General features: G+C 52.9%; 2 protein-coding genes across 4 annotated transcripts in view; both read left to right on the top strand.

Annotated features, from left to right (window-relative positions):
* Positions 1–476, top strand: part of CACNG8 (calcium voltage-gated channel auxiliary subunit gamma 8) — a gene marked incomplete at its 5' end in the record, with an annotated part of 12,744 nt that extends 12,268 nt beyond the window's left edge. The window contains one exon of the mRNA XM_032848740.1: positions 47–476. Coding sequence (XP_032704631.1) covers positions 47–297 — 251 coding nt within the window. The remainder of the gene's footprint in view (positions 1–46) is intronic.
* Positions 477–5,481: 5,005 nt separating this feature from the next.
* Positions 5,482–20,747, top strand: CACNG6 (calcium voltage-gated channel auxiliary subunit gamma 6). 3 transcript variants are annotated; one of them, XM_032848678.1, is made up of 4 exons: positions 5,495–7,310; positions 11,254–11,328; positions 13,314–13,451; positions 20,225–20,747. In XM_032848678.1, the coding sequence occupies exons 1-4, from the start codon at positions 6,980–6,982 to the stop codon at positions 20,461–20,463; spliced, it is 783 nt and encodes a 260-aa protein (XP_032704569.1). In that variant the 5' UTR covers positions 5,495–6,979; the 3' UTR covers positions 20,464–20,747. The 3 variants fall into 3 exon arrangements, with proteins under 3 accessions (XP_032704571.1, XP_032704570.1, XP_032704569.1); XM_032848680.1 differs by lacking the exon at positions 13,314–13,451 and having other exon boundaries at positions 5,482–7,310; XM_032848679.1 differs by lacking the exon at positions 11,254–11,328 and having other exon boundaries at positions 5,492–7,310.
* Positions 20,748–21,200: the final 453 nt, after the last annotated feature.

The following is a 21,200-nucleotide window of genomic DNA, read 5'->3' as shown; positions in this document are numbered from 1 at the left end:
GGTGGCGGCGGCGGCGGTGGTGGCGGCGGCGGCGGCGGCGGGGCGTACGGCGGCGCGGGCGCGGGCGGCGGCGGGGCGGGCGCCGAGCGGGACCGCGGGGGCGCGCCCGGCTTCCTCACGCTGCACAACGCCTTCCCCAAGGAGGCGGGCGGCGGCGTCACGGTCACGGTCACCGGGCCGCCCGCAGCGCCCGCCCCGCCCGCGCCCGCGCCCGCCGCGCCCGCCCCCGGGACCCTGGCCAAGGAGGCCGCCGCCTCCAACACCAACACGCTCAACAGGAAAACCACGCCGGTGTAGGGGCGCGCGCCGTGGGGCGCCGAGGGGGCGTGTCCGGGGCGCGTGCGCGGGCGCGCGTGCAACGAGGCTGCCGTGGGGGCGGGGGCGCCCCTCCCTCCCCACGAGCGCGCTGGAGACTGCTTGGCCTTCCCCCCCGCCCCGCGCTCGGATCGGGGACCCCCACCCCGAGGGCGGAGGCCGTTGGGGGGGGGCGTCGTGTTTTTTTTTTTTGTGGGTTGGGGGGGTGGGGGGAGGGCCGTGGAGTTTTTTTGCAGTTTTGAGATGTTTTCTTTTTAATGTTTTGCTGTGTGCATGTGGGGGCGGGGCGGGGGGAGGGAGGGACTCCCAGCCCAGCCCAACTCCTGGAGAGGGGCCCATAACACACGAATATATAGTTATACCTACAAACTATATATATGCCCTATGTGAAGGGGCAGAAAGGTAAAGAGAAGGCTTGCAGAAAGGCAAGGTAACAAGGAATGGACGTGCGCATTCATTCACTTTTGCATTCATTATTCCACAAGGGTTTATTGAGTGCCTCTTATGCACCAGGAAGGTCCCGGGGAGGGAACATAATGGCCACAGAGTGTGACTCGTTCATTCGTTATCTGAAATCCATTGGTATACTTAAGCACTAGGCATTGGGGTGGCCGCTGAGCCTACAGAAGGAAGACAGCGTTCCCCAATGTCCTCATAGAGTTTGCATCTTGTGCAACAGACAGACATTCATCAGAGAACTGTATATACAAAGAGTAAGTTACAGTTAGAACCCAGGAGAAATCTGAAATGCTTTGACTTGCTCTGTTAGGGAGGTGTAACCCAATTTAAAAGTTAGGAATATTTTAGCTGACATTGAAAGGATGACAAGACACCAGCTGGGTGAAGCTGGGGGAAGTGTCTCAGCCAGGGAGCAGCATATGCAAAGGCCCTGGGGCAGGAAGAGCTTCCAGGGAGGGCCTAGGTGTAGCAAGCCAGGTGCAGATGGGACAAGACAAAGCTGGAGAGGTAGACACAGCTTGACTGCCCAAGGACTTGTAGGTTAGGTCAGGAGTTTGGATTTCATTCTGAGGGCAGCAGGGAGCCATGGAATGGCTTTAAGCAGGAGCACAATGTGAATAGGACACAAGAGGGAGGCCAGAAATCAAAGAGGAGAATGAGAGGCAGAGGCAGGTTGAAATTCAGCATCAAACACAGGCCCTGGTCCTTGAAACTCCCATTCCTGGGAGGAAGCAGGTAATCACAAAATCCTAGAGCACAGCAAGGCGTCTGGTGTACAGGAGAAGCCCTGTCTCTGTGGGACTTAGACATTTGTGTCTCATTCATGCATTAATTCAGCCATTCACTCATTGACATTTCTGTGCCTCTGCTAACATGCCAGGCAGTGTGTGTTGGGATCAGGGTCCCCCAAGATGAAACAGACCGTACCCTTGCTTCCGAGGTGGAGTCGTCAAAAACTGTAATGTGGGCAGGGTGATTGGGGCTGTGACAGGGACTATGATGGACACCTTGAATGGAGAACACAGTGACCGAGCTCCAGCAGTGGGCTGTACTCTGGGAAACTTCCCGGAGAACCTAATCCCAGCCGAAGTTGAGGAAGGATGCATAGGAACAGGTCAAGTGACGAAGGGGTTGACCCAGGCATGGACCAGGGGGAGTGACATGGCACGCTGTATTTGGGACAGGGTTCAAAGTTCTGGGACATCGCAGGCCTGGGTAGGGCCGGAGGTCAGGTCAGAGAAGGTACTAGAGGCCAGAGCTGAAAGGTGCTGGAGTGCCAGGTGAAGGAGTTTGGGCTTTATTCTGAGGGCGGTGAGGAGAAACGGGAGTTCTGAGCAGCAGAAGTCCAGGACTGGATTGCGTGTTAGAAGGAGCCACTTGGGAAAGTGGTGAACAGGAGGCTGATGCTCTGGGAGAGGGGAGAAGAGGGCCACAGGTGAGCTGAGCAAGGGCTGTGGGGGTGGAGGGGATGGATTCAAAGGCCACCGGGGAATGCAGAAGGGACGTTGCTTCATGGATGTCCCTTCATTTGCTCAGTAAATATTTCCTGTGTGCCAGGCCCTGTGTCTGGCCACACTGGGGGCTGGGGATGCTTCAGACACTGCTCAGCCCTCTAGGGCTCCCAGTCTGTTGGGAAGACAGCCTGGGACATGGAGGGGGAGGAAGTGGTCATTGGTGGTGCCAGGGGCTTCAGCAGCCTCTGTTCTGATGACAGGAGGCAGCCAAGGGAGGGATGGGATCAGACTGGGTGTTGGGAGTTCCCCTTGGGGGCCCTATGGGTGGACTAGAAACAGGGAGAGCTTAGAGGGCAGGGAACCAGGGAGGAATTCCCTGGGAGCTGTTTTAGGGAGAGTGGGTAGAAAATGTGGGGGAAGGACTACAAGACAGAGTGTACGGAAGCTCAATGGAGAGACAGGACAGGGAGAGGCAGAGTCCAGAGAGATAAGATGGGTGGGAGGGGGGATTCCTTGGTGGAGGAGGGGGTAGAACTGGTTGCGGGGCGCGGATTCTAGAGTCCAAAGGCCAAATATAGAGCAAGAAAGAGGTGACGGAGCGGGGAGATGAGGAGGAGTGGAGAGATGGGAAGAGCGGGGTTGGGGGAGGAGATGTAAGAGAACACCGGGTGAGTCACAGAGGCAGGGAAAGTTGAAGACCCTGAGGGTGAGCAGATGGGGAGAGAGAGGGGGGCAGAGGTGCACATGTCAGAGCATGGATGTCTCAGAGGTACACAAAACTAAACAGAGACAGAGAGGTGGAACCACAGAGAAGGATCCAGAGATCTGCCCCGAAGCAAGCGTGGAGACAGGATAGGAATGACCCACTTCTTTCGTTTGTGTTCAGGATTAGCATGCAAGAAGTATTTATCAAGTGCCAAACTGTTCTGGACCCAGGCTAGGCCTACGGAATGAGGTGAGCAGACAGTCAAGGTCCTGCCCTCTGGGATCCCCAGGAGAGACCAACGATAAACACGGCAGTTACGAAGAGGTGAATTAACACTAGCCAGGGTGTGGGGACAGTGATGGGACACGGGACTCCAGGCCTCACTGCGGTGGTAACATTTGAACAGATACTAGTCACATGGAAAGAGGACAGGACAAGCATTCAGGCCACCCAAGGTGGCATGGGAGGTTTGGGAGGAGACCTTGTGGCAGGCCGATTAACAGGGGTGAGCACAGTAGGGCAAGGTCAGGGCATAGGCTAGGTGCCCATCCTGTAGTCCTGGGAAGAAATTTGCATTTTAGGAAGCTTGAGTGACAGAGGAATTATTAATCCGACTTGCACAGCACCGAGCTGTGGTGTGTTGCCTGGAAGGGGGTCCTGGAACAAGGAATCGGGATTTGGGTGGGAGGGACAAGGCGTCCTCCTTCGGACATGTCAAGTTGCAGATGCCTGCCTGAAACCCAATTCAGGGTATCCGGTAACCTGCTGGATATGTGAGCTTCAGGGAGAAGCCATGGCTGGTGATATAAGTTTTGGAAAGGTCAGCATACAGGAGACATTGAAAGCCACGGGGCTGCCCTGAGTGGGGGAGGGGGTGCCTAGAGGGCTAAAGGCTCAGGGTCATCTGTGTCGGGGGAGAAGAGGATGTAGCAAACGAAGCCCTGGGGGAGGGGGTGACCATGGGGTAGGCAGTGGCCAGTGGGACTGAGAACTGCAGAGAAAGCCCAGGAGCCAGAGGATGGCGAGGTCTGGCCTGGTAAGAGGTCGTTTCAGTGCAATGGTTGAGACCAGAGGAAGTGAAAGGGACAAGCCACTTTTTAGCATGAAAATTACAAGGGCTTTCATACCAAAGAAAGTTCATACTCTTTTTGGGAAAAGAGAGCAAGGGGAGGCAGGACAGGACCGTGCACTCCCAAGTGGCTTAGCTGGGGTGAGATGCAGACCGGGGGTGGGGGGGTAGGCAACCCGGGCCAGGAGGGGATGATGGAGTCAGGGCATGGCACTGTGCTGCAGGGGCACGGCGCGCTCCGAATGCTCCGGCTCCCCTCTGGGTCCTGCCAGGCTCGGGAAAGGAGCAAGCAGGTGTCACTCATTTAAGAAGGAGTCCCAGGCCTTCCAGGAGCCTGGCTGGCAATCTCCCATCTGCTGGTTGAGAGACGGAGCAAGGCTGGTTAGAACGCAGAGGGAGGCGCGTCCCGACGGGGGCTCCTTCCCCTCCCGTGGGAGGACCTGTCTGTGTGTCACATCTCATTTCATCCATCCGTCCATCCTTTTAAGTCACCCGATGCACATCTCCCAAGGCCTCCTGTGTGTCCAGTCCTGGGCTGGGCGGTGTTGAGGACAAAGATGAGTCTCTCCTGTACCCTTCCCTGCCCCAGGCTGGTGGGAGAGCTGGAGACACACACACACACACACACACACACGCACACACACATGGTCACATTCCAGGCAACTCATGCTCCAATGCAAGCCCCACAGGGCGCTGAACGTGTCCACAGCAGGGCAGACAGACAGGGCCAGGGTGCACCCCGGAGCGGCCAACCATGGATGGACAGAAGAGGTAGTGGAAGGTGGGTCCCACCTGGCCCGTCTGCACAAGGGCTGAGGGAGGGGAGAGGGGTGAAGATCAGGCCCTGCTGCCATTCCACACGGCTGTCCCCGTCCCTGCCCCCAGGGGAGCTGAAGCTGCATGGAAGGTCCCCTGGGGGCCCCCTGTCTAATAAACTCGATGACGAGGACTGTGGTTCTGGTTCCAGGGCCCCTGACACCCTGCCTCTCCCTGAGGCCTGCCCCTTTCACCCCTGGGGAGCTGAAGACGCCAGCACCAGCATGAGTTCTTGCATCCATCAAGACCCAGGCGTCTGAGTCCCAGTCTTCTGTCCCAGGGGTTCGGGCTCCCAGCCCCCTCCTCCCTCAGACCCAGGAGTCCAGGCCCCCAACCTCCCACCTCAGACCCAGGAGTCCAGACCCCCAGCCCCTCCTCCCTCAGACCCAGGAGTCCAGACCCCCAACCCCTTCTCCCTCAGACCCAGGAGCCCAGGCTGCCAGCCCCTCCTCCTCCCTCAGACCCAGGAAGCCCAGGCCAGCCCCTCCTCCCTCAGACCCAGGAGTCCAGCCCCCCAGTCCCCTCCTCCCTCAGACCGGGGAGTCCAAGCCTCCAGCCCTCTCCACCCTCCGACCAGGAGTCCAGCCCCAGCCCCAGCCCCTCCTCCTCCCTCAGACCCAGGAGTCAGGGGCCCCAGTCACTCCTCCCTCAGACATAGCAATTCAGGCTCCCAGCCAGGCCTGCTCCGGACCCCAAATCCAGGTTCCCTGCCACCATGGAGATGGGATCCTCGGCTCAGGCGCTTGCCCCTTAAGGAAATTAAAGTCCCCTCGGGCTCCAGCCGGGTCAGGACCCCGCCCCCAGGCCCTCCTCCCGGGGCAGCTTCCCTCCTCCCCTCGCGTCCCCTTAAAATACCCAGGGTCCCTATGGTAACAGGCGCTGGGCGACAGGTGCGGGTGTTATTTACGGGTCGAGCCTGAAATAGCCCGGGAGGGCGCGGGGGTAGGCGGGTGGGGCGACGCCGGACGGAGCCGAGCGGCGTGTCTGGGCGGAGCGGGCGGCGACTTGCAGGACCCGACGGCTCGGAGGCGTCGCGGAGCTGGGGCCGGTGCGGCGCGGAGGCAGGAGAGCGAGAGGGGGCCCTGCCCGGGAGACCAGGGTGGGAGGCCTGCGGGAGGCAGCTGGCCTGGAGCTGAGCCTGGAGCCCTCCCGGCCCGGCAGGCCCTGGGAGCCCGGGGGAGGGGGAGCCGAGTGATCCCAAAGGGACGCTGAGTCCCTTCCGGGTCCCAGTTGTCCTTCGAATCCCGGGGGGATTTCGTGCCCGTTTCCTGAGCCTCAGTGGGGACCACAGCCCTTCCCTCTGGCCCCGATAGGGACCCCAGGTCCCCCTCCTGAGCCGGGGGGGGCATCTGCCAGCCCCCTTCTCTGGACCCCACTGTGTCTCTGAGCCACTGTCCTCTCTCTCAGACGCAGGGAGACTCTCTTATCTCTCGTCTCTGAATGGCCAGGGAGACACCCACCCTCTTTTCCTGAAGCCACGTCAGGACTCCACTGTCCCCTTCTGTGAATGTTGGGGGTCCTACGGCCTTTCTGAGACCCAGAAGGAGTTCCAATCTCTTCTGAATTCCAGAGGGGACCCAGCTTCTCCCACTCCAGACTCTGAGCCCAAAAGGAACCAGGAGGCTTCTCCTCTCAAACACTCAAGAGGCCCTCGGCCACCCTCCCTGGGTACCCCGAGCTCTGAGCCTTAGTGGGGTGCTCCTGGACACCCAGTTTCCCTCTGGTGATTCCTCCCAGTGGGGACCCAGAGTGACCCCTCAGAGCCTCAGCCAGGGCTCAGTTCTTGCTCTGGAGCCCTGAGGTCCCTCTGCTGGAGACCCAGGTTTCAGCTCTGCACCTTGGGGGTACCCTGCCTTTCTTCTGGGTCCCACCTTCCTTGTGGAGTTTCTGGGCCTCCCCCAGGCCCTCCTCTGAACTTGGAGGGTTTCCGCCCAGAGGCTCTATTTTTTCCTCTTCTAAGCTCCGGAGGAAACCTCAACTCCCCTACTGGAGGTTCTGGGGAAGGTTCACATCTTCCTTTCTCAGAATCCAGTGGAAACTGAGCCCCTCACTCCTTCAGGATCACAGGCGCTGGCCTCCCCCCTCCCGCCCTCAGGACCCCTCCTCGGCTTTGCCTCTTTTGCACCTGCTCTGAGCCCCGCCGGGGCTGCCGCCTCCAGGATGATGATGTGGTCCAACTTTTTCATGCAAGAGGAGGACCGGCGGCGGCGGGAGGCTGTGAGCCGCCGGCGGGCTCAGGGGCAGCACCAGCTGACTCCCGAGCGGGAGGGAAAGATCAAGCTGGGGCTCCTGCTGAGCGCCGTGGGCGCCACGCTGGCCGTGCTGGCCGTGGGCACCGAGTTCTGGGTAGAGCTCAACACCTACAAGACCAATGGCAGTGCCATCTGCGAGGCCGCCCACATGGGGCTGTGGAAGATGTGCACCAAGCGGCTGTGGCAGTCCGATGTGTCCGCGGGCAGAGACACCTGCGGCCCCGCGGAGCTGCCCGGAGGTGAGAAGCTATGCCCCCAGCCCGAGGATTGTACCCCAAGGGAGTGGGAGTGGTCGGGGGTCAGCAGAACCCATACCCTAGGGGGAGCCTGAGCTCCAAGAAGGAAACCTGCAGCCTCAGAACCAGCCCAGGCCCACATCAGCCAGTGCTCCCTGGGATAACCTTTGCCCCAGACGCAAAGTGTATTGGGGGTGGGGGTGGGAGTAGGGGGTAAGGGAGAGAGCAGAGGGAGAGAAGAAAGACTGTACTTCAGACTAGCCTGCAACTGGCCTTCCTGTACCCATCCCCCCAAGCAGCCTGTCCCAGTTATATCCCGTGCCCCAAACTGCCTGTACCCTCAGATTAGTCTGTGCCCTAAAACTAGCCCATACCTGAAACCAGCCTGTACCCCCAGACTGGCCTGTGCGCCTGGACCAGTCTACACCCCCAGACCAGCATGTGCCCCCAGACCAGCCTGTACCCCCCAGATCAGCCTGCACCCTCAGACCAGCCTGTATGTACAGAGTAGCCTTCACCCCAGACAAGCCTGCATGCTCAGATCAGCCTGAACCCCAGGCCAGCCTGCACCCTCAGACCAGCTGGTACCACAGGCCAGCCTGTGCTCCAGACCATGCTCTGACCTCCAGAGCTCTTGTGCGTCCAGCAGAGCATGCAGGCCCAGACATCTGTGTGTCTCCAGGCCAGCCTGTATCCCGGAGAGAGCCCGTGCTCCCTGAAGAGATCTTGTACCTCTCCATGCAGCCCATGTACTGAGCCCCGGCCTGTCCCCCACACACCGCTGGCAACGCAAGCAGCCTGCACTGCCCAGAAGCACCCGCACTCCTGACACAGCCTGTGCTTCTGGAGAGAGAGTTGGGGTTTGCCAGACACCCAGCAACATCCCAGCGGAGATCTGATGCCTCCGGGAAACGTGCAGCTTCATCTCCATCCCTCCCACTCCAGAGTGTCCAGACTGGACCCTCTGGTCTTTCTTACTTTCTCTTACAGACACCCCACAGCCCTCACTGTCCTGCAGAATGCCCTTTCACCCCTGCCGATGCCAGAGAGCTATCCCATACCTCACACTCTCCCTGACGGGGCATGTACACCAGTGGGACATCCTATACCCCTTGGGAGCCCCAGCGGGCTCTTGCTCTGTATCCCACACCCCTTGCGGTCCATCCGGGTTGTCACGGGCTTGATCACCCACATGAGATCTCCAGCACTCTACCCTCCCAGCACCTCAGTGCCCCTCAGAGAAGATCCTCTACCCTTCTGGGCTCCGGATGGGATTTCCCTTCTCACTTTTCTAGATGTGCTGTCTTACATCCATAGGGTCCCAAATAGGACGTCCCAAGTCCTTGAGAGCAAAGTGAGATGCCCAGCACCCCTTGTTGTGTGAGTTCCCCACCCACTCAGGGTCTGGATTAAACACTTCGCTTCTGCAGATGGGCTCATTTTTTGTTTTTTTCTGTTTGCCCCGTGGTGTCTCAGGCAGGAAGTTCCCAAATGTTGACAAAATGAGCTGCCCTGGGAATCCTATGCTTGTGTAATATGCTTGGAGGCTTATGCCCCCAGGCTCTGTTCGAAGTACTTCACATGTGTGAACTCATTAATCCTCATATCCTCGTAGCAACCTTCTGGATAGGTACTAGGTATCATCCGCATCTTACAGAAGCCAGGAATGAGGAGTGAGGAAGGTTAAGCGGCTTTATCTCTGCACCCGGGCTAGTCATAGGGGATTTGAACGCTGATTGTCTCTGTTCTTAACAACCACACTGGATTGCATCTCACTAGTCCACAAAGATGTCCCAGAGGTCCTGGCTGTCCCCTGAGGGGATGCCCCCTACCCCAAGCTCACTGCACAAGGCAGGATTCCTCACATCCCTTGATGCCCGCCCCCCCACCCCCATTGATCAGAAAGGACTTCAGCTTCCTCCCAGGACGGTCTCCATCCTCCCACACTCCTGACCCTCCAGGGGACCCTCCAGAAACTCACAACTTCCATTATCTCAGGACTATCCCACACGTTGCCCTACCCCTCAAAGGGCTCTCATAGTTCCCTGGGCTGCGTGGGGAGAAGGGTGTGTGTGAGCCATCCTACTCTTTTCCAAATGGGCTATGCCATCCGGAGTCCGAGGTGAGAGGTCCTCAATCATGAGTAGCCAAAACAGGAGGCCAGGCAGCCCACACTCTCTCAGAAAGATGTACCACACCTTCTTACTCTCTGGATGGGACTTTACCTTTCCCTCATGGATGAAGAACCTTGGTCCCCCACAGACTGCTACCAAATAAGCAGCCTCACCCTTTGCTCTGCTGCATGAAGCATCTTTTACTTCTTGCTCCTGCAGGATTGCTGCCGCTGCGGGGTAAGGACTCCCGTCAAACTGCTTTGGATGGGACCCCACCTGCCCCTTGCATTCCGTTGGGGCACGGCTGTGGGGGTCTCCCCCCAAATCGCCTGACTCAGCACCTTATTTCTTGTCACTCCACAATTTGGTCAGTTCCTTTCTCCTTCTCCAGACCACCCAGCCCCCCTCTCCTACATCTTGAACCTCTCTTCCTGTCTGCCTTCCCGTGCCTCAGTTTCCCCATCTGTAGAAGGAGAGCATGGGGCCAGGCGAACTCTCTGAGAGGTGCTGGTTTTGAAATGCAGTTCGGAAAATGCCCCCTCTCCCACCTTTTTAAAGCTTCGGTGTCCTTGGACCTCAGGTACACCAAGTCGGACGAATCTGGTTCGTCTTTGGCTGACACCACAATTGTCACCAGTTGCCTTCCCAAGATCCTTCTCATGCTTTATTTTAGATGCTGTTCTTCCGCGTCCCCCCACCATTCCTTTCTAACTCGGCTCTTTAAAGGGCTGGGTACGCACACACGAATATACATGTTAACTTGGAAAATACTGAGCGTTCTTTATATCTGTCTGTGTTTTAATTTACATAAATGATACCATGTCGTGAATTTTTTTCCTGTTTATGATTTTTTTTTCCTCAACACTTGCTCAGATCTCCCCGCATGGCTTTGTTACTCTAATTCTTGGCTACTGTGCGCTGCAGAGATTTGCTCAAGAGCCAGTCCCTCACCCTTACTTGAGCCCCTAGACATGGATGCTTGGGCTGATTCTGATTCCCCGTTATTAGCAACAGTGTTGCAGCAAACATGCACATGCATGTTCCTGCTCCTAGTGTTCGCCTGGGCACGCACCGGGAGATGAAATTGTTGGGCTATAGTTTAGGTTACCAACATACTTCATTTCGTAAAGGACGTCGGAGTGCTTTCCAAAAAACACGAGTGTATACTCCCAGCTGTTTCCTCTTCTCTTTCCACTGCTTGATATTATCCTTTTAATATTTGCCAATCTAATTGATCTAAAGTGGTGTTCCCCTGCTGATTTAAGTTGCATTTCTGGGATCCCTGGGAAGGTGGAGCATCTCTTCATATCCTTGTGAGTCATTCAGACGTCTTCTGTGAATTGACTATTTCTGTCCTTTGCCCATTTTTCAATTGGTTTCCCTCTCTTTTCTTGCTGACCTGCAGGAGTGAATTCTCTCTGAGATGAGAATCTCTTCCGAGTCTGTTAGCCTTCTGTTCCCCATATCTTGGTGTCCTTTGTTGAATAAAGCGATCATTGTTTCTAATCCCACGTGGCCCTCAGCAAACCCATATGGTGGAGCCCAGAACGAGACTGTTTTCTCATATTATAGACAAAGAGTCAGAGGCCCCAGAGAGGTCAACGGCCCTCACTAGGCCACGGATCTGGGCCTCAGAGCAGACTGGAGCCCGAGCCCCTGATAGCTAGGAGAAGGCAGGTGGTTTTTCCTCCTCCGAGCATCATCTGTGTCCTGTGTCTGTCGGGGATGCGGATGATCTATTTTTAGGGCTGCTGTGAGTGATGCTAAATGTCCATCCTGACCTTAGCCTAGCAACTTCCATGTCACCACCTCTTTCTCTCCTGCTCCCACAGAAGCAAACTGTACCTATTTTAAATTCTTTACCACGGGGGAAAATGCACGCATCTTCCAGAGAACTACAAAGAAAGGTGAGAACTGTACCCTGCGGTGGGGGAGTGAGGGTGAGGGGATAGGCTGGCCATGCTGGAGGAGTTCTTGATGACACTGTCTTCTCTGCTTTGCCCTGGGGAGGTCCCATCTTTGGGGGGGCCCCGCCATGCCTGATGCTTCTGCCCCAGCTCTGCCTTTGTCACGTGCTGTGTGACTTCAGGTAGGCCGCAGCCCCTTTCTGTGGGTAGTACTTCAACATCTTAGTGATGTGTGCTCATCACATGCTAAGCACAGCGCTGAAGGTTTTCTTTCTAAGAACTCTGGTCCCTTGTGTGACCCCATGGGGCAGCGGCTCTGTCTTCATCTTCCAGATGAGAAAATGGAGGCCCAGAAATGGTTACATTTACTTCTCCCGGGAAGTGGCAGAGGCAGTGGCAGAATTCAAACCCAAATAGTCCTGACTCCTAGGCAATGATCTCCGATGGAATCTTCCATGAAATGAAAATGTTATCTTTGCTGACCAGTATGGTAGCCACTGGCCCCATGTGGCTGCTGAGCACTTAGAATGTGGCTAGTGTGATGGAGAAACTCAGTGTGTGTGTGTTTTAAGAATTTATTTATTTATTTGACAGAGAAAGAGCATGAGCAGGGGGGAGGAGCAAGGGGAGAAAGAGAAGCAGACTCCCCACTGAGCAGGGAGGCCGATGTGGGACTCGATCCTAGGACCCTGGGATCATTACCTGAGCTGAAGGCAGAGGCTTAACAACTGAGCCACCAGAAACCAGGCTTTTTGTTTTTTTTTGTTTTTAATTTGGAGTTTGTTTGCTTTTAAGTAGGCTTCATGCCCAGCATGGAGCCCAATGTGGGGCTTGAACTCACAACCCTGAGATCAAGACCTGAGCTGAGATCAAGAGTCCGACCTTCATGGGGCACCTGGGTGGCTCAGTCAGTTGGGCTTCTGCCTTCAGCTCAGGTCCTGATCTTAGGGTCCTGGTATGGAACCCCACATCAGGCTCCCTGTTCAGCAGGGAGCCTGCTTCCCTCTGCCCCCTCCCCTGCTCATCCACACTTGTTCTCTCTCTCAAATAGGGTGAGATCTTTGAAAAAAATAGAGTCAGACATTCAACCCACTGAGCCACCAAGGCACCCCAAATTTTGTTTTAATTTAAATCCACTTAAAATGAAAAGACCGCACATAGACCACACACATACTGAATAATGGGACTCTTAGAATTTTCCCCTTTCTGCTGCAACCACAGCCTCTCCATCAGCCCAGTGTCTCAGTATCCCTCCCCACCAGTAAAGGGACTTTGGTCGTATCATGACTCTTATCCAGTCTTTGTAAGGATGTAATGCGACAATGTAGCTAAAACTGACAGTGTGGTGCTCCGTGCTTAGTAGCGTGGGTCTCCCTCCTTTGTGTCTTGTCTTTGTGCTCAGTGAGCTCAGGCAAGTCTCTGTGCCTGTCTGGGAGAGGAAGTCATCAGTGTGCCCGTGTTCAGAGCACCTGCTGTGTGCCCGGCGCTCCACTGGGCACATTAGATTTCTAATCCTTACAACAACCCAATCAAATAGAGATTTTGATCCTGATTTTCTAGAGGTGGAAAGCAAGGCTCAGAGAGGTTTGGTGATTTCTACTACAGTCTTCCAGTGAGGAAGTGGCTGGGGAGAATTCAGACTTGGACGTTCCACTGTAACATACTCTCCTCTCTGTTGTCACCCACATGTCCACTGTCTTAGCCGCTTCACCTGTAAGCAAACAGGGACCAGATCACAAGTAATGATGTTCCCTTTCCCTTTATATCCCGGCTGTATCTCCTCTTTGCTCTGGGGTCTCAGGCAAATCCCTGGCCCTCTGCGAGTCTTAGCTCCTTCAACAGTGTAAGCATAATATTGGACTGGATGATCTACCTGGAAAGTTTTGACTAGATTTGAATCTTCCATCTTCTTAGTTCTGGATCCCTATAGGGGAGATCTTCCTACATCCCAAGTTCTCTGCTTCTTCCCTTTCCTCCCCTTGCAGAGGTGAATCTGGCAGCTGCAGTGATAGCGGTCCTAGGCTTGGCAGTCATGGCCTTGGGGTGCCTCTGTGTCATCATGGTGCTCAGCAAGGGTGCAGAGTTCCTACTCCGAGTTGGAGCTGTCTGCTTTGGCCTCTCAGGTGAGGGTTGGGAGCCTGGAGACTGAGGGAATTGCATGCTGGGAGGTTGGATCTCCAGGCACTGTTGCATGCTGGGAAGTAGGGTGTCCAAGCACTGTTGCATGCTGGGAGGTTAGATCTCCAACTACTGTTGCATGCTGGGAGGTTGGGTCTCCAACTACTGTTGCATGCTGGGAGGTTGGGTCTCCAGGCACTGTTTCATGCTGGGAGGTTGGATCTTTAGGCACTGTTGCATGCTGGGAGGTTGGGTCTCCAGGCACTGTGCATCCTGGGAGGTAGGGTGTGCTGAACACTGTTGTATGCTGGGAGGTAGGGTTCCCAAACACTCTTGCATGCTGAGAGTTGAGGGAAACCCATGGGCTATAGTAAGGTCCAAAATGGGAGAATTCCAAGTTTTGTTGTTGTCTGGGGATCAATTTTAAATTTGGACCAAGGGTATCTAAGGATTATTGCATGCTGGGTTGGATGCTGGTGATTGGAGAAGCTCAACGTTTATAGTGGTCTCAAACATAGGAGAATTCTGAGCCCTGTTGTTGGCTGGGAATTGGTGGGAGGGTTCATCTCCAGGTTCTACCTGGAGTCTTCAAGCACTGTTGTATACTAGGAAGCTGGAGGACATCTCTAAGCATTGTTGGATTCTGGGAAGCACAAGGGCTATTGTAGGCTCAAATGTGAGGGTTCTAAGCCCTATTATTCACTGAGAACTAGAAGGTCTCCAAACATTCTTTTAGATTTGGAGCTGGGGTCTTTAAGGACTGTTATATTCTTGGAGTTGATGGTCCAAAAAAAAAAAAAGTTACATTTTGTTAATGTAGTCCTCATTGGATCAAATGTTTTCTAAGGAAGATATAAAAGTCATTAATTATATTAGCTTCACTTATTTATGCTTTGTGTGTTTACTGAGCACTTGCTATAGTCCATGCGCTGTGCTAAGGGCTAGAGATACAAGACTAACAAGACATATGGTGTCTGTCCCTCACAGAGCCTAGATTCTGACCGAATTAGACAGTAACCAGGGACATCTGGGTGGCTCAGCTGGTTAAGAGTCTGCCTTCAGCTCAGGTCATGATCCCAGTGTCCTGGGATGGAGTCCTGCATTGTGTGCCCTGCTCAGCAGGGAGCCTGCTTCTCCCTCTCCTTCTGCTGCTCCCCCTGCTTATGCTCTCTCGCTCTGTCAAATAAATAAATAAAATATAAAAAACAATTGGACCGTAATGAGTAATTACACATATTACAACCATAACTGTGACGAGAGTCAGGATAAAGCCTATTAGGGGAACGTATTGCAGTGAGGGTATGTCTGAGAAACTCAGAGAAGGTGATATTTAAGCTGACAACTGAAGAATGAATGGGAATCATCCTTTCAGAGTGTGGTGGTGACAGAGGTGGTGGCAAAATTGGTGATGTTTGTGGCGATGTTGGCGATGATGGTGATGATGATGGCGATGAAGGTTTAGCACACACAAAAGGCTGTAAAAGACTTAACAGGTTTGAGGAACAGAATGGAGGTCAGAGTATAAAGCAGGCCAAATCTTGCACAAAGGTACAGGGTAACTCTAACAAGAAGAGAGGTAGATCCTGATGCAAGGTAAGAGAGACATGATGAGTCTTCGAGAGCATGAACGTATGATTGGAAAATAATAACGGCCAATTTTTATTATTTTGTTGCCTTAGGTATCTTCCTAAATAAGCGGAGGGTGGGGGGGGAATTCAGTCATGTCCCTTCCTTTCTTTCATTAATTCATGTGTTCATTTTACTCTTTGTGCACACACACACACTCAGTACACACAATACGTTTGTACATGTATGTAGAGGTCCTATTAGAGTGTACAAGACAGAAAGGTGCTTTCCCTTATGGAGATTATCATCTGGTTAAGGACACAGAAATATCACAGGTCATCCCACCATTATAAACTTCTAGGTGCTTTTCTGTGAGAGTGCATAATAAGAATCCTTGGTTTAAAGCAGAGAGTTAGAGAGTTACCCTGAGTAACCAAGCTAGACAGAGTTTGATGAAGTTAAGGTCTTGAAAGAAAGCCAGTATGGCTGGAGCATGGAGAGTGAGGCGGATCCTGGTATAAAAGATGGACCAGGGAATCAAAAGATCTGGGTTGGAATCCCAATTTCTGAAGAGTCACGTGATCTGGTACATCTTTTTTTTTTTTTTTTAATCTCTGAGCCCAAGTGTTCTTATATCCCCAAACTCACTCATCCAAACATCCATTTGTCAAATATCCATCTCATCCGTCCATCCAGGCATCCATCTATGAATTAATTAATTCCCCTCCCACTCTCTTCTCTTCTTCCTTTTCCATTCTCCCCTTCTCTCTCCTCCTCTCCATCTAATCTATTTTTCCATCTGTTCATCCAACCAATTAGTGAACAAGTATTTTTTTGATATCTCGTAAGTGCTCGATGCTGTGTTAGGAACCACTGGGGGATAGAATGATGAATGAGGTCAACATGTCCCTGTTCTCATGGAATTTACAGCATGGTAGGGATTTGGTGCTGCTGTTATTACTGAACTCATACCCGGGTTATTCCTGGGGGTGCCATGGAGGTGTGGATAGAAAAGTGTTTTATGGAAGTCTCAGGCATGAAATTTTCTGCAGACTGTACAGCCAAATGAAAGTGAGGGGGTGGATTTGATGCTGTAGGTGCTTTGGTTATATCGGGTATCAGGGACTGTGCAGATTGTGTTTTTAAGGTCTCCTTAGATAAAGGGACATATTTGGGTTATATTGTTTCTCTTCATAAAATATACACATCACGTGTTGTTCATGTGTTAGAGCTCTGAGACAGACAAGTTTCCTGCCCTCGTGCATATAGAGTTTAGTGAGGGAGATAGAAATTGGCCGGCCAGACAGTACTAACATGAATTAATATATGGTGATAATTCCAGCTGTGGTAAATGCTATAAATGAACAGAGTATGAAGGAAATGTATAAGAGGGAGATGTGATATTGAATTAAGTGGCAGTGATCAGGGAGGTCTTTTCAGAAGAAGTGTAACATAAATATGGCTGCATACGAGGCTCCAGGCTTGAAAGAATTTGGTGCATCTAAAGGCTGAAAGAAATCTTACTCTCTACTATTAGAGGGTGGAAAGAGCAGCCAAAAGGGGGCTGAAGAAGTAGGCAAGGGCCAGATCACATGGGCCCTTCTAGGTCATACAAGGGATGTCAGGCTTGGTCAAGGAGGAGGTAGAGTGATGTGCCTAACAGAATAGTGTATGGAGTAGACCTGGCTTCCCTCAAACCCAAGCTCTACTTCCCATCTATAGAGCGGGGATGACAATAATACGTATCTCGTAAGGTCTCGTTGGAAGAGATGAGACATGACAGCATCTGGTTAGATTCTTGGCACAAAGCTAGCGTGTCAAGGCCAGGGGTCCACAGACTATAGCCCATGGCCAAGTCCTACCTTTTTTGACTTTGGGGTTAGTCATGTTTTCAAACCGCAAATCATACTGTGGCTCCTACCTAGTTCAAAGGCCAATAGAGTAACAATAAATTACTACCATTAGAATAATGTGGCTCCAAGGTCTTATGTGGCCTGGCTCCTGACTATGTGGGACTTCAGCTCTTACCACTCGCTCCCTCCACTCTGGCCATGTGGGCTTCTCCACTCCCCCCCAGATACTCCAAGCTCATTTCCTCAGAGCATTTTGCATTGCTGTCTCCTCAGCCTGGAATGTTCTTCCACTAAATCTTTCCATGTCTTCTTTCCTCGTATCATCTAAGTCTCTGACCAGATATTACCGCCTCAGAGGGACCACTGTTGACCACCTTGTCTAGAGTAGGTCCACTACCTGGTATGTCCCTACCTTGCCTTTTCTTCCCCCACAAACTTGATCAATACCCGAAATTATGTATTTATGTATGTATTTGTTTGCTCAGGCTGCCATGGCAACATACCAGAGACTGAAGGGAGGGGAAGGGGCTTAAAGAACAGAAATGTATTTTCTCACAGTTCTGGAGGCCGGAGGTCTGAGATCCAGGTGTGGGCTGGGCTGGCTTCCTCCAAGGCCTCTCTCCTTGGCTTGTAGATGGCTGTCTTCTCCCTGTGTCCTCACACAATCATCACTCTGTGTGTCTGTGTTCTCACCACCTCTTCTTGTAAGGACATTAGTCATATTGCTCTCCATATTGGATGAGGGCCCTATTGGCCTCATTTACATTTGATTATTGCTTTAAAGATCCTATCTTCAAATATAGTCACATTCTGAGAAACTACAGGGTCAGGACACCAACACGTGAACTTCTGGGGCCACGATTCAGCCCACAGCAATACATCTACTTGGTTATTGTCCAATTCTCCCTTTGGGATGGAGCTCCAGGAGGACAGGGTCTTTGTTAGTCTTGTTTACAATGAGAGCTCAGGGAAGGTCTGTTGAATGAATGAAGGATGCATGGATTAGCCAAGGAAGAAAGGGGACTGGAGAATGTCTCCTCCTGGTCCCAGTGCTCTTGTACTCCAGTCCCTTAAACTGAGCTGCATGGGGCCAAGGAGGCCTCAGCGGGGAGCCAGTGACCCATAGGACAGAGTTTCCTGGCTGCATTCTCCAGTCCCCTGATAAAACCACACAAGGAAGCAGAGTGCCGGGAGAAAGGAGGGTCTGAGACTGAGGTTGGGGCCAGACTCAGGGTCAGAGAGAGGAGACCGCTAGGACCCATGACTCATGGATGACCATCAGAGAGTCCTACATGACCTGACCCCTGCTGGCCTCTCTACTTCCATCACCCGCCACTCTCTGCTCCCCACTCCCTTTGCTCCAGCCACACTGACCTTCTCTCTTTCCCCCAAACACTCTGTACTCGTTCTACCGCAGGACCTTTCGACCAGCTGTTCCCTCTGCTTGGAACAGCTATCACTTAGTTTTGTGTATGCCTGGTTCTTTTTTCATCTTCCAGGTCTTACTCAAATGGCTCTTCTTGGTGGCACCATCTTAAAGTCCCTGCTCCACCCCTGGATGTCACTCCCCTTCCCTTCACCCTGTATTTATCTCCTTTCCCGGCACACATCACTGTCTGAAATTATCTTGTCTCCTCATGTGTTTACTTTGGAAGTTACAGCCTGGCAGCCCACAGCCAGCAATGACCCAGAAACGTACTTTGGCGAGCAGTGCGTAAAAATGTCTCTGAGCAAGTGTTTAAAGGTTGGGCAAATTTCCATAAAAACAGTCATCATTTAAAAAATTCCAGCTATCCTTGAAAAATCAGAAGGTCTGGCAATGTAAGTCCCTATTTCTGAAGGGGAAGTGAAGATTGGCCAAAGCTGAGGTTTGGCTGCTTTTTCTCATGTTTCCCACCACACTCACCTGCCTCGTGGATTTATGCTTCCTCGTTGCCTCCTGTGGGAATCTGAGTTTTGCAAGCTTTTGTTTACTTGCTCACCACCTGTCTCCTCTGAGTAGAACATAAGCTCCATGAGGTTAGCGTCTTTGTCTGTCTTGTTCTTTCTTCTTCTCTTGTTGTTGTTGTTTTTAACCAAATTGCATTGCGACTTGACTGCCTTTCTTTTCATTTTATGATCCCACTTCTTCATTAGGGTATGATGAATGGGCTTTCCTGGGGTATGGTTGATGAGTGGAAATCATAGGTCTTCAAGGTGTCCAACTTGATGTGTTGGTATACCTGCCTGTCATGAAATGATAACCACGGTCAGCCTAATTAACTCTATCTCACCACACATGGCTGCCTTCGTGTGCATGGTGGGAACTCTGAGGACCTAGTCTCGTAGCAGATTTCGAGTGTAGGATACAGTGTTGCTAACCATAGTCACCCAGCTGGACCTCAGATCCCCACAACTCATTCGCCTTGCATAGTTGAATTCTGTGCCCTTTGCCCCACATCTCCCCAACTCCCCTCCCCACCAGCCCTTGGCAACCACGTTCTACTCTGGGCTCCCATGAGTCGGACTGTTTCAGATTCCATCATCACTCTTTCCAAAAGCCTTGATGGAGTTTTGGTTTTGGTTTTGGTTTAAGTAACTCTACACCCAGTGTGGGGCTTGAATTCACAACCCCTGAGATCTAGAGGTGCACATTCTACCAACTGAGCTGGCCAGACACCCCTTTTCTTTTCTTCTTCTTTTTTTAAAAAATATTTTAAAATGGAGTTGTCATTTGATTTTTGCTGTTCTTGATCCCAGGGCTGGCTTTATTTGTTTGTTTGTTTGTTTGAAGGAGGGGGAGGGGCGGAAGGAAAGAGAATCTGAAGCAGGCTCCATGTCTAGCGTGGAGTCCAACGAAGGGCTCGATCCCACAGCCCTGAGATCGTGACCTGAGTTTAAGTCAAGCAGGATGCTCAACAGACTGAGCCACCCAGTCGCCCCCTGTTTTTTTCTTTCTTAAAGCTATAAAACACACGCAACATGAAATTTACCATTTCATCCATTTTTGTGGCTGGTCTGTCCCATGGAGCAGCCAGCCCTGCTCTCCATCTCCACCCCTTTTTCACTTTCATGTTTCCCCAGCTGAAACTCTGCCCCGTGAAGAAGCAGGCCCCATACATTCTCCTGGTCCCTCAGCCCCCGGTGGCCACCATTCTGTCCCTCTGTCCTTCTGTCCCTCTCAGTTTGTGTTGTGTTCCCTCTGTATCTCCAGCTTCCCAGACTGTGCGTGCTGTGTAGTAGGTGTTTAGTAAGGGGCGGTTGGATGAATGGTGGAGGGGGGTGACAGGAGCAAGAGATGGGGCATGTTAGGGAAAAGCTCAGATCCAGGAGATTTCCCCCGGGGGACCCTGAGCACCATGCCTGTCTTCTCCCCACAGGCCTGCTGCTCCTGGTCAGCCTGGAGGTGTTCCGGCATTCCGTGCAAGCCCTCATGCGGAGAGTCAGCACTGAGCCTCCCCCTGCCCCCACCCTGACCTACGAATACTCCTGGTCCCTGGGCTGTGGGGTGGGGGCCAGCCTGGTCCTGTTGCTGGGGGGCGGCTGCTTTCTCCTGCTCACCTTACCTCCCTGGCCCTGGGGCTCACTCTGCCCCAAGCAGGGGCACAGGGCCGCCTAGAGCCACCTCTGTGCCTTTTGCAACTACTTCTAATCCCTTCCTTTTCTCCATTTTATCCCCCAAAATCTGCCCCCCCAATCCTGGAAAGACTGTGTTCGCCTTGTTGTGGGGTGCATGGGGTTTGCACAGACCTGCTTCTGCCTCATCTTTTCCCTCTGTGAATATGTTCTTCTCCGTGGCTGAATTGGGATGCTTGGGGGTAGGATGGGGAGAGGTTTTTTGCAAACGAGGGTCCCCAGGGAAGGTCGGGGGGAAGGGGGACCTGATGGGGTAATGAGGGAGTGGGGTGGTGGGGATGAGGCCAGGGTGTCTTGGGAGGGAGTTGGACCGATTCTTTTTCTTGATCTGGATGTGTTCACTTGTGGGAGAGACCTCTTCAACCTAATTTTGAACCTTGGGGAACCAGGGGAGGGGAAATCTTTGGGTCTGACCTTGCTATGGTCGGTTTGGGATTAAAGGTTTGGAAATTTAACAGCTTTTATTTGGAGTCTGTTTGGGTGTGATTGTGCATCCTGGGGTAGAGAAAAGTGACTCCCCTTGTGCTCTCCAGAAACCTGTGACATTTTACTCAGCCCCGAAGTCACATGTCAAGAAACCCACAGACAGTGGTAAGAAAATGCAGCGATCTAGAGCACGAATATTGTAGGTTGAACTGCGTTCCTCCCACATCTATGCTGGAGTCCTAAGCTCAGGACCTCAGCATGAGACCTGATCTGCTGAGAGGGTCTGTCCAGAGG

The sequence above is a fragment of the Lontra canadensis genome, unplaced genomic scaffold (assembly GCF_010015895.1).
Source record: "Lontra canadensis isolate GAN:19392208 unplaced genomic scaffold, GSC_riverotter_1.0 scaffold206, whole genome shotgun sequence".
NCBI lineage: Eukaryota > Metazoa > Chordata > Mammalia > Carnivora > Mustelidae > Lontra > Lontra canadensis.
This window is presented reverse-complemented; position numbering and strand designations above follow the sequence as displayed.

What these genes read in the sequence shown, in the direction of transcription:
- CACNG6 (XM_032848678.1), top strand. Translation starts at nt 6,980, where the DNA reads ATGATGATGTGGTCCAACTTTTTCATGCAAGAGGAGGACCGGCGGCGG. An exon ending in CCCCGCGGAGCTGCCCGGAG is followed by an intron (nt 7,311 to 11,253) that starts GTGAGAAGCTAT and finishes CTGCTCCCACAG; the next exon opens with AAGCAAACTGTACCTATTTT. An exon ending in TGTCTGCTTTGGCCTCTCAG is followed by an intron (nt 13,452 to 20,224) that starts GTGAGGGTTGGG and finishes TTCTCCCCACAG; the next exon opens with GCCTGCTGCTCCTGGTCAGC.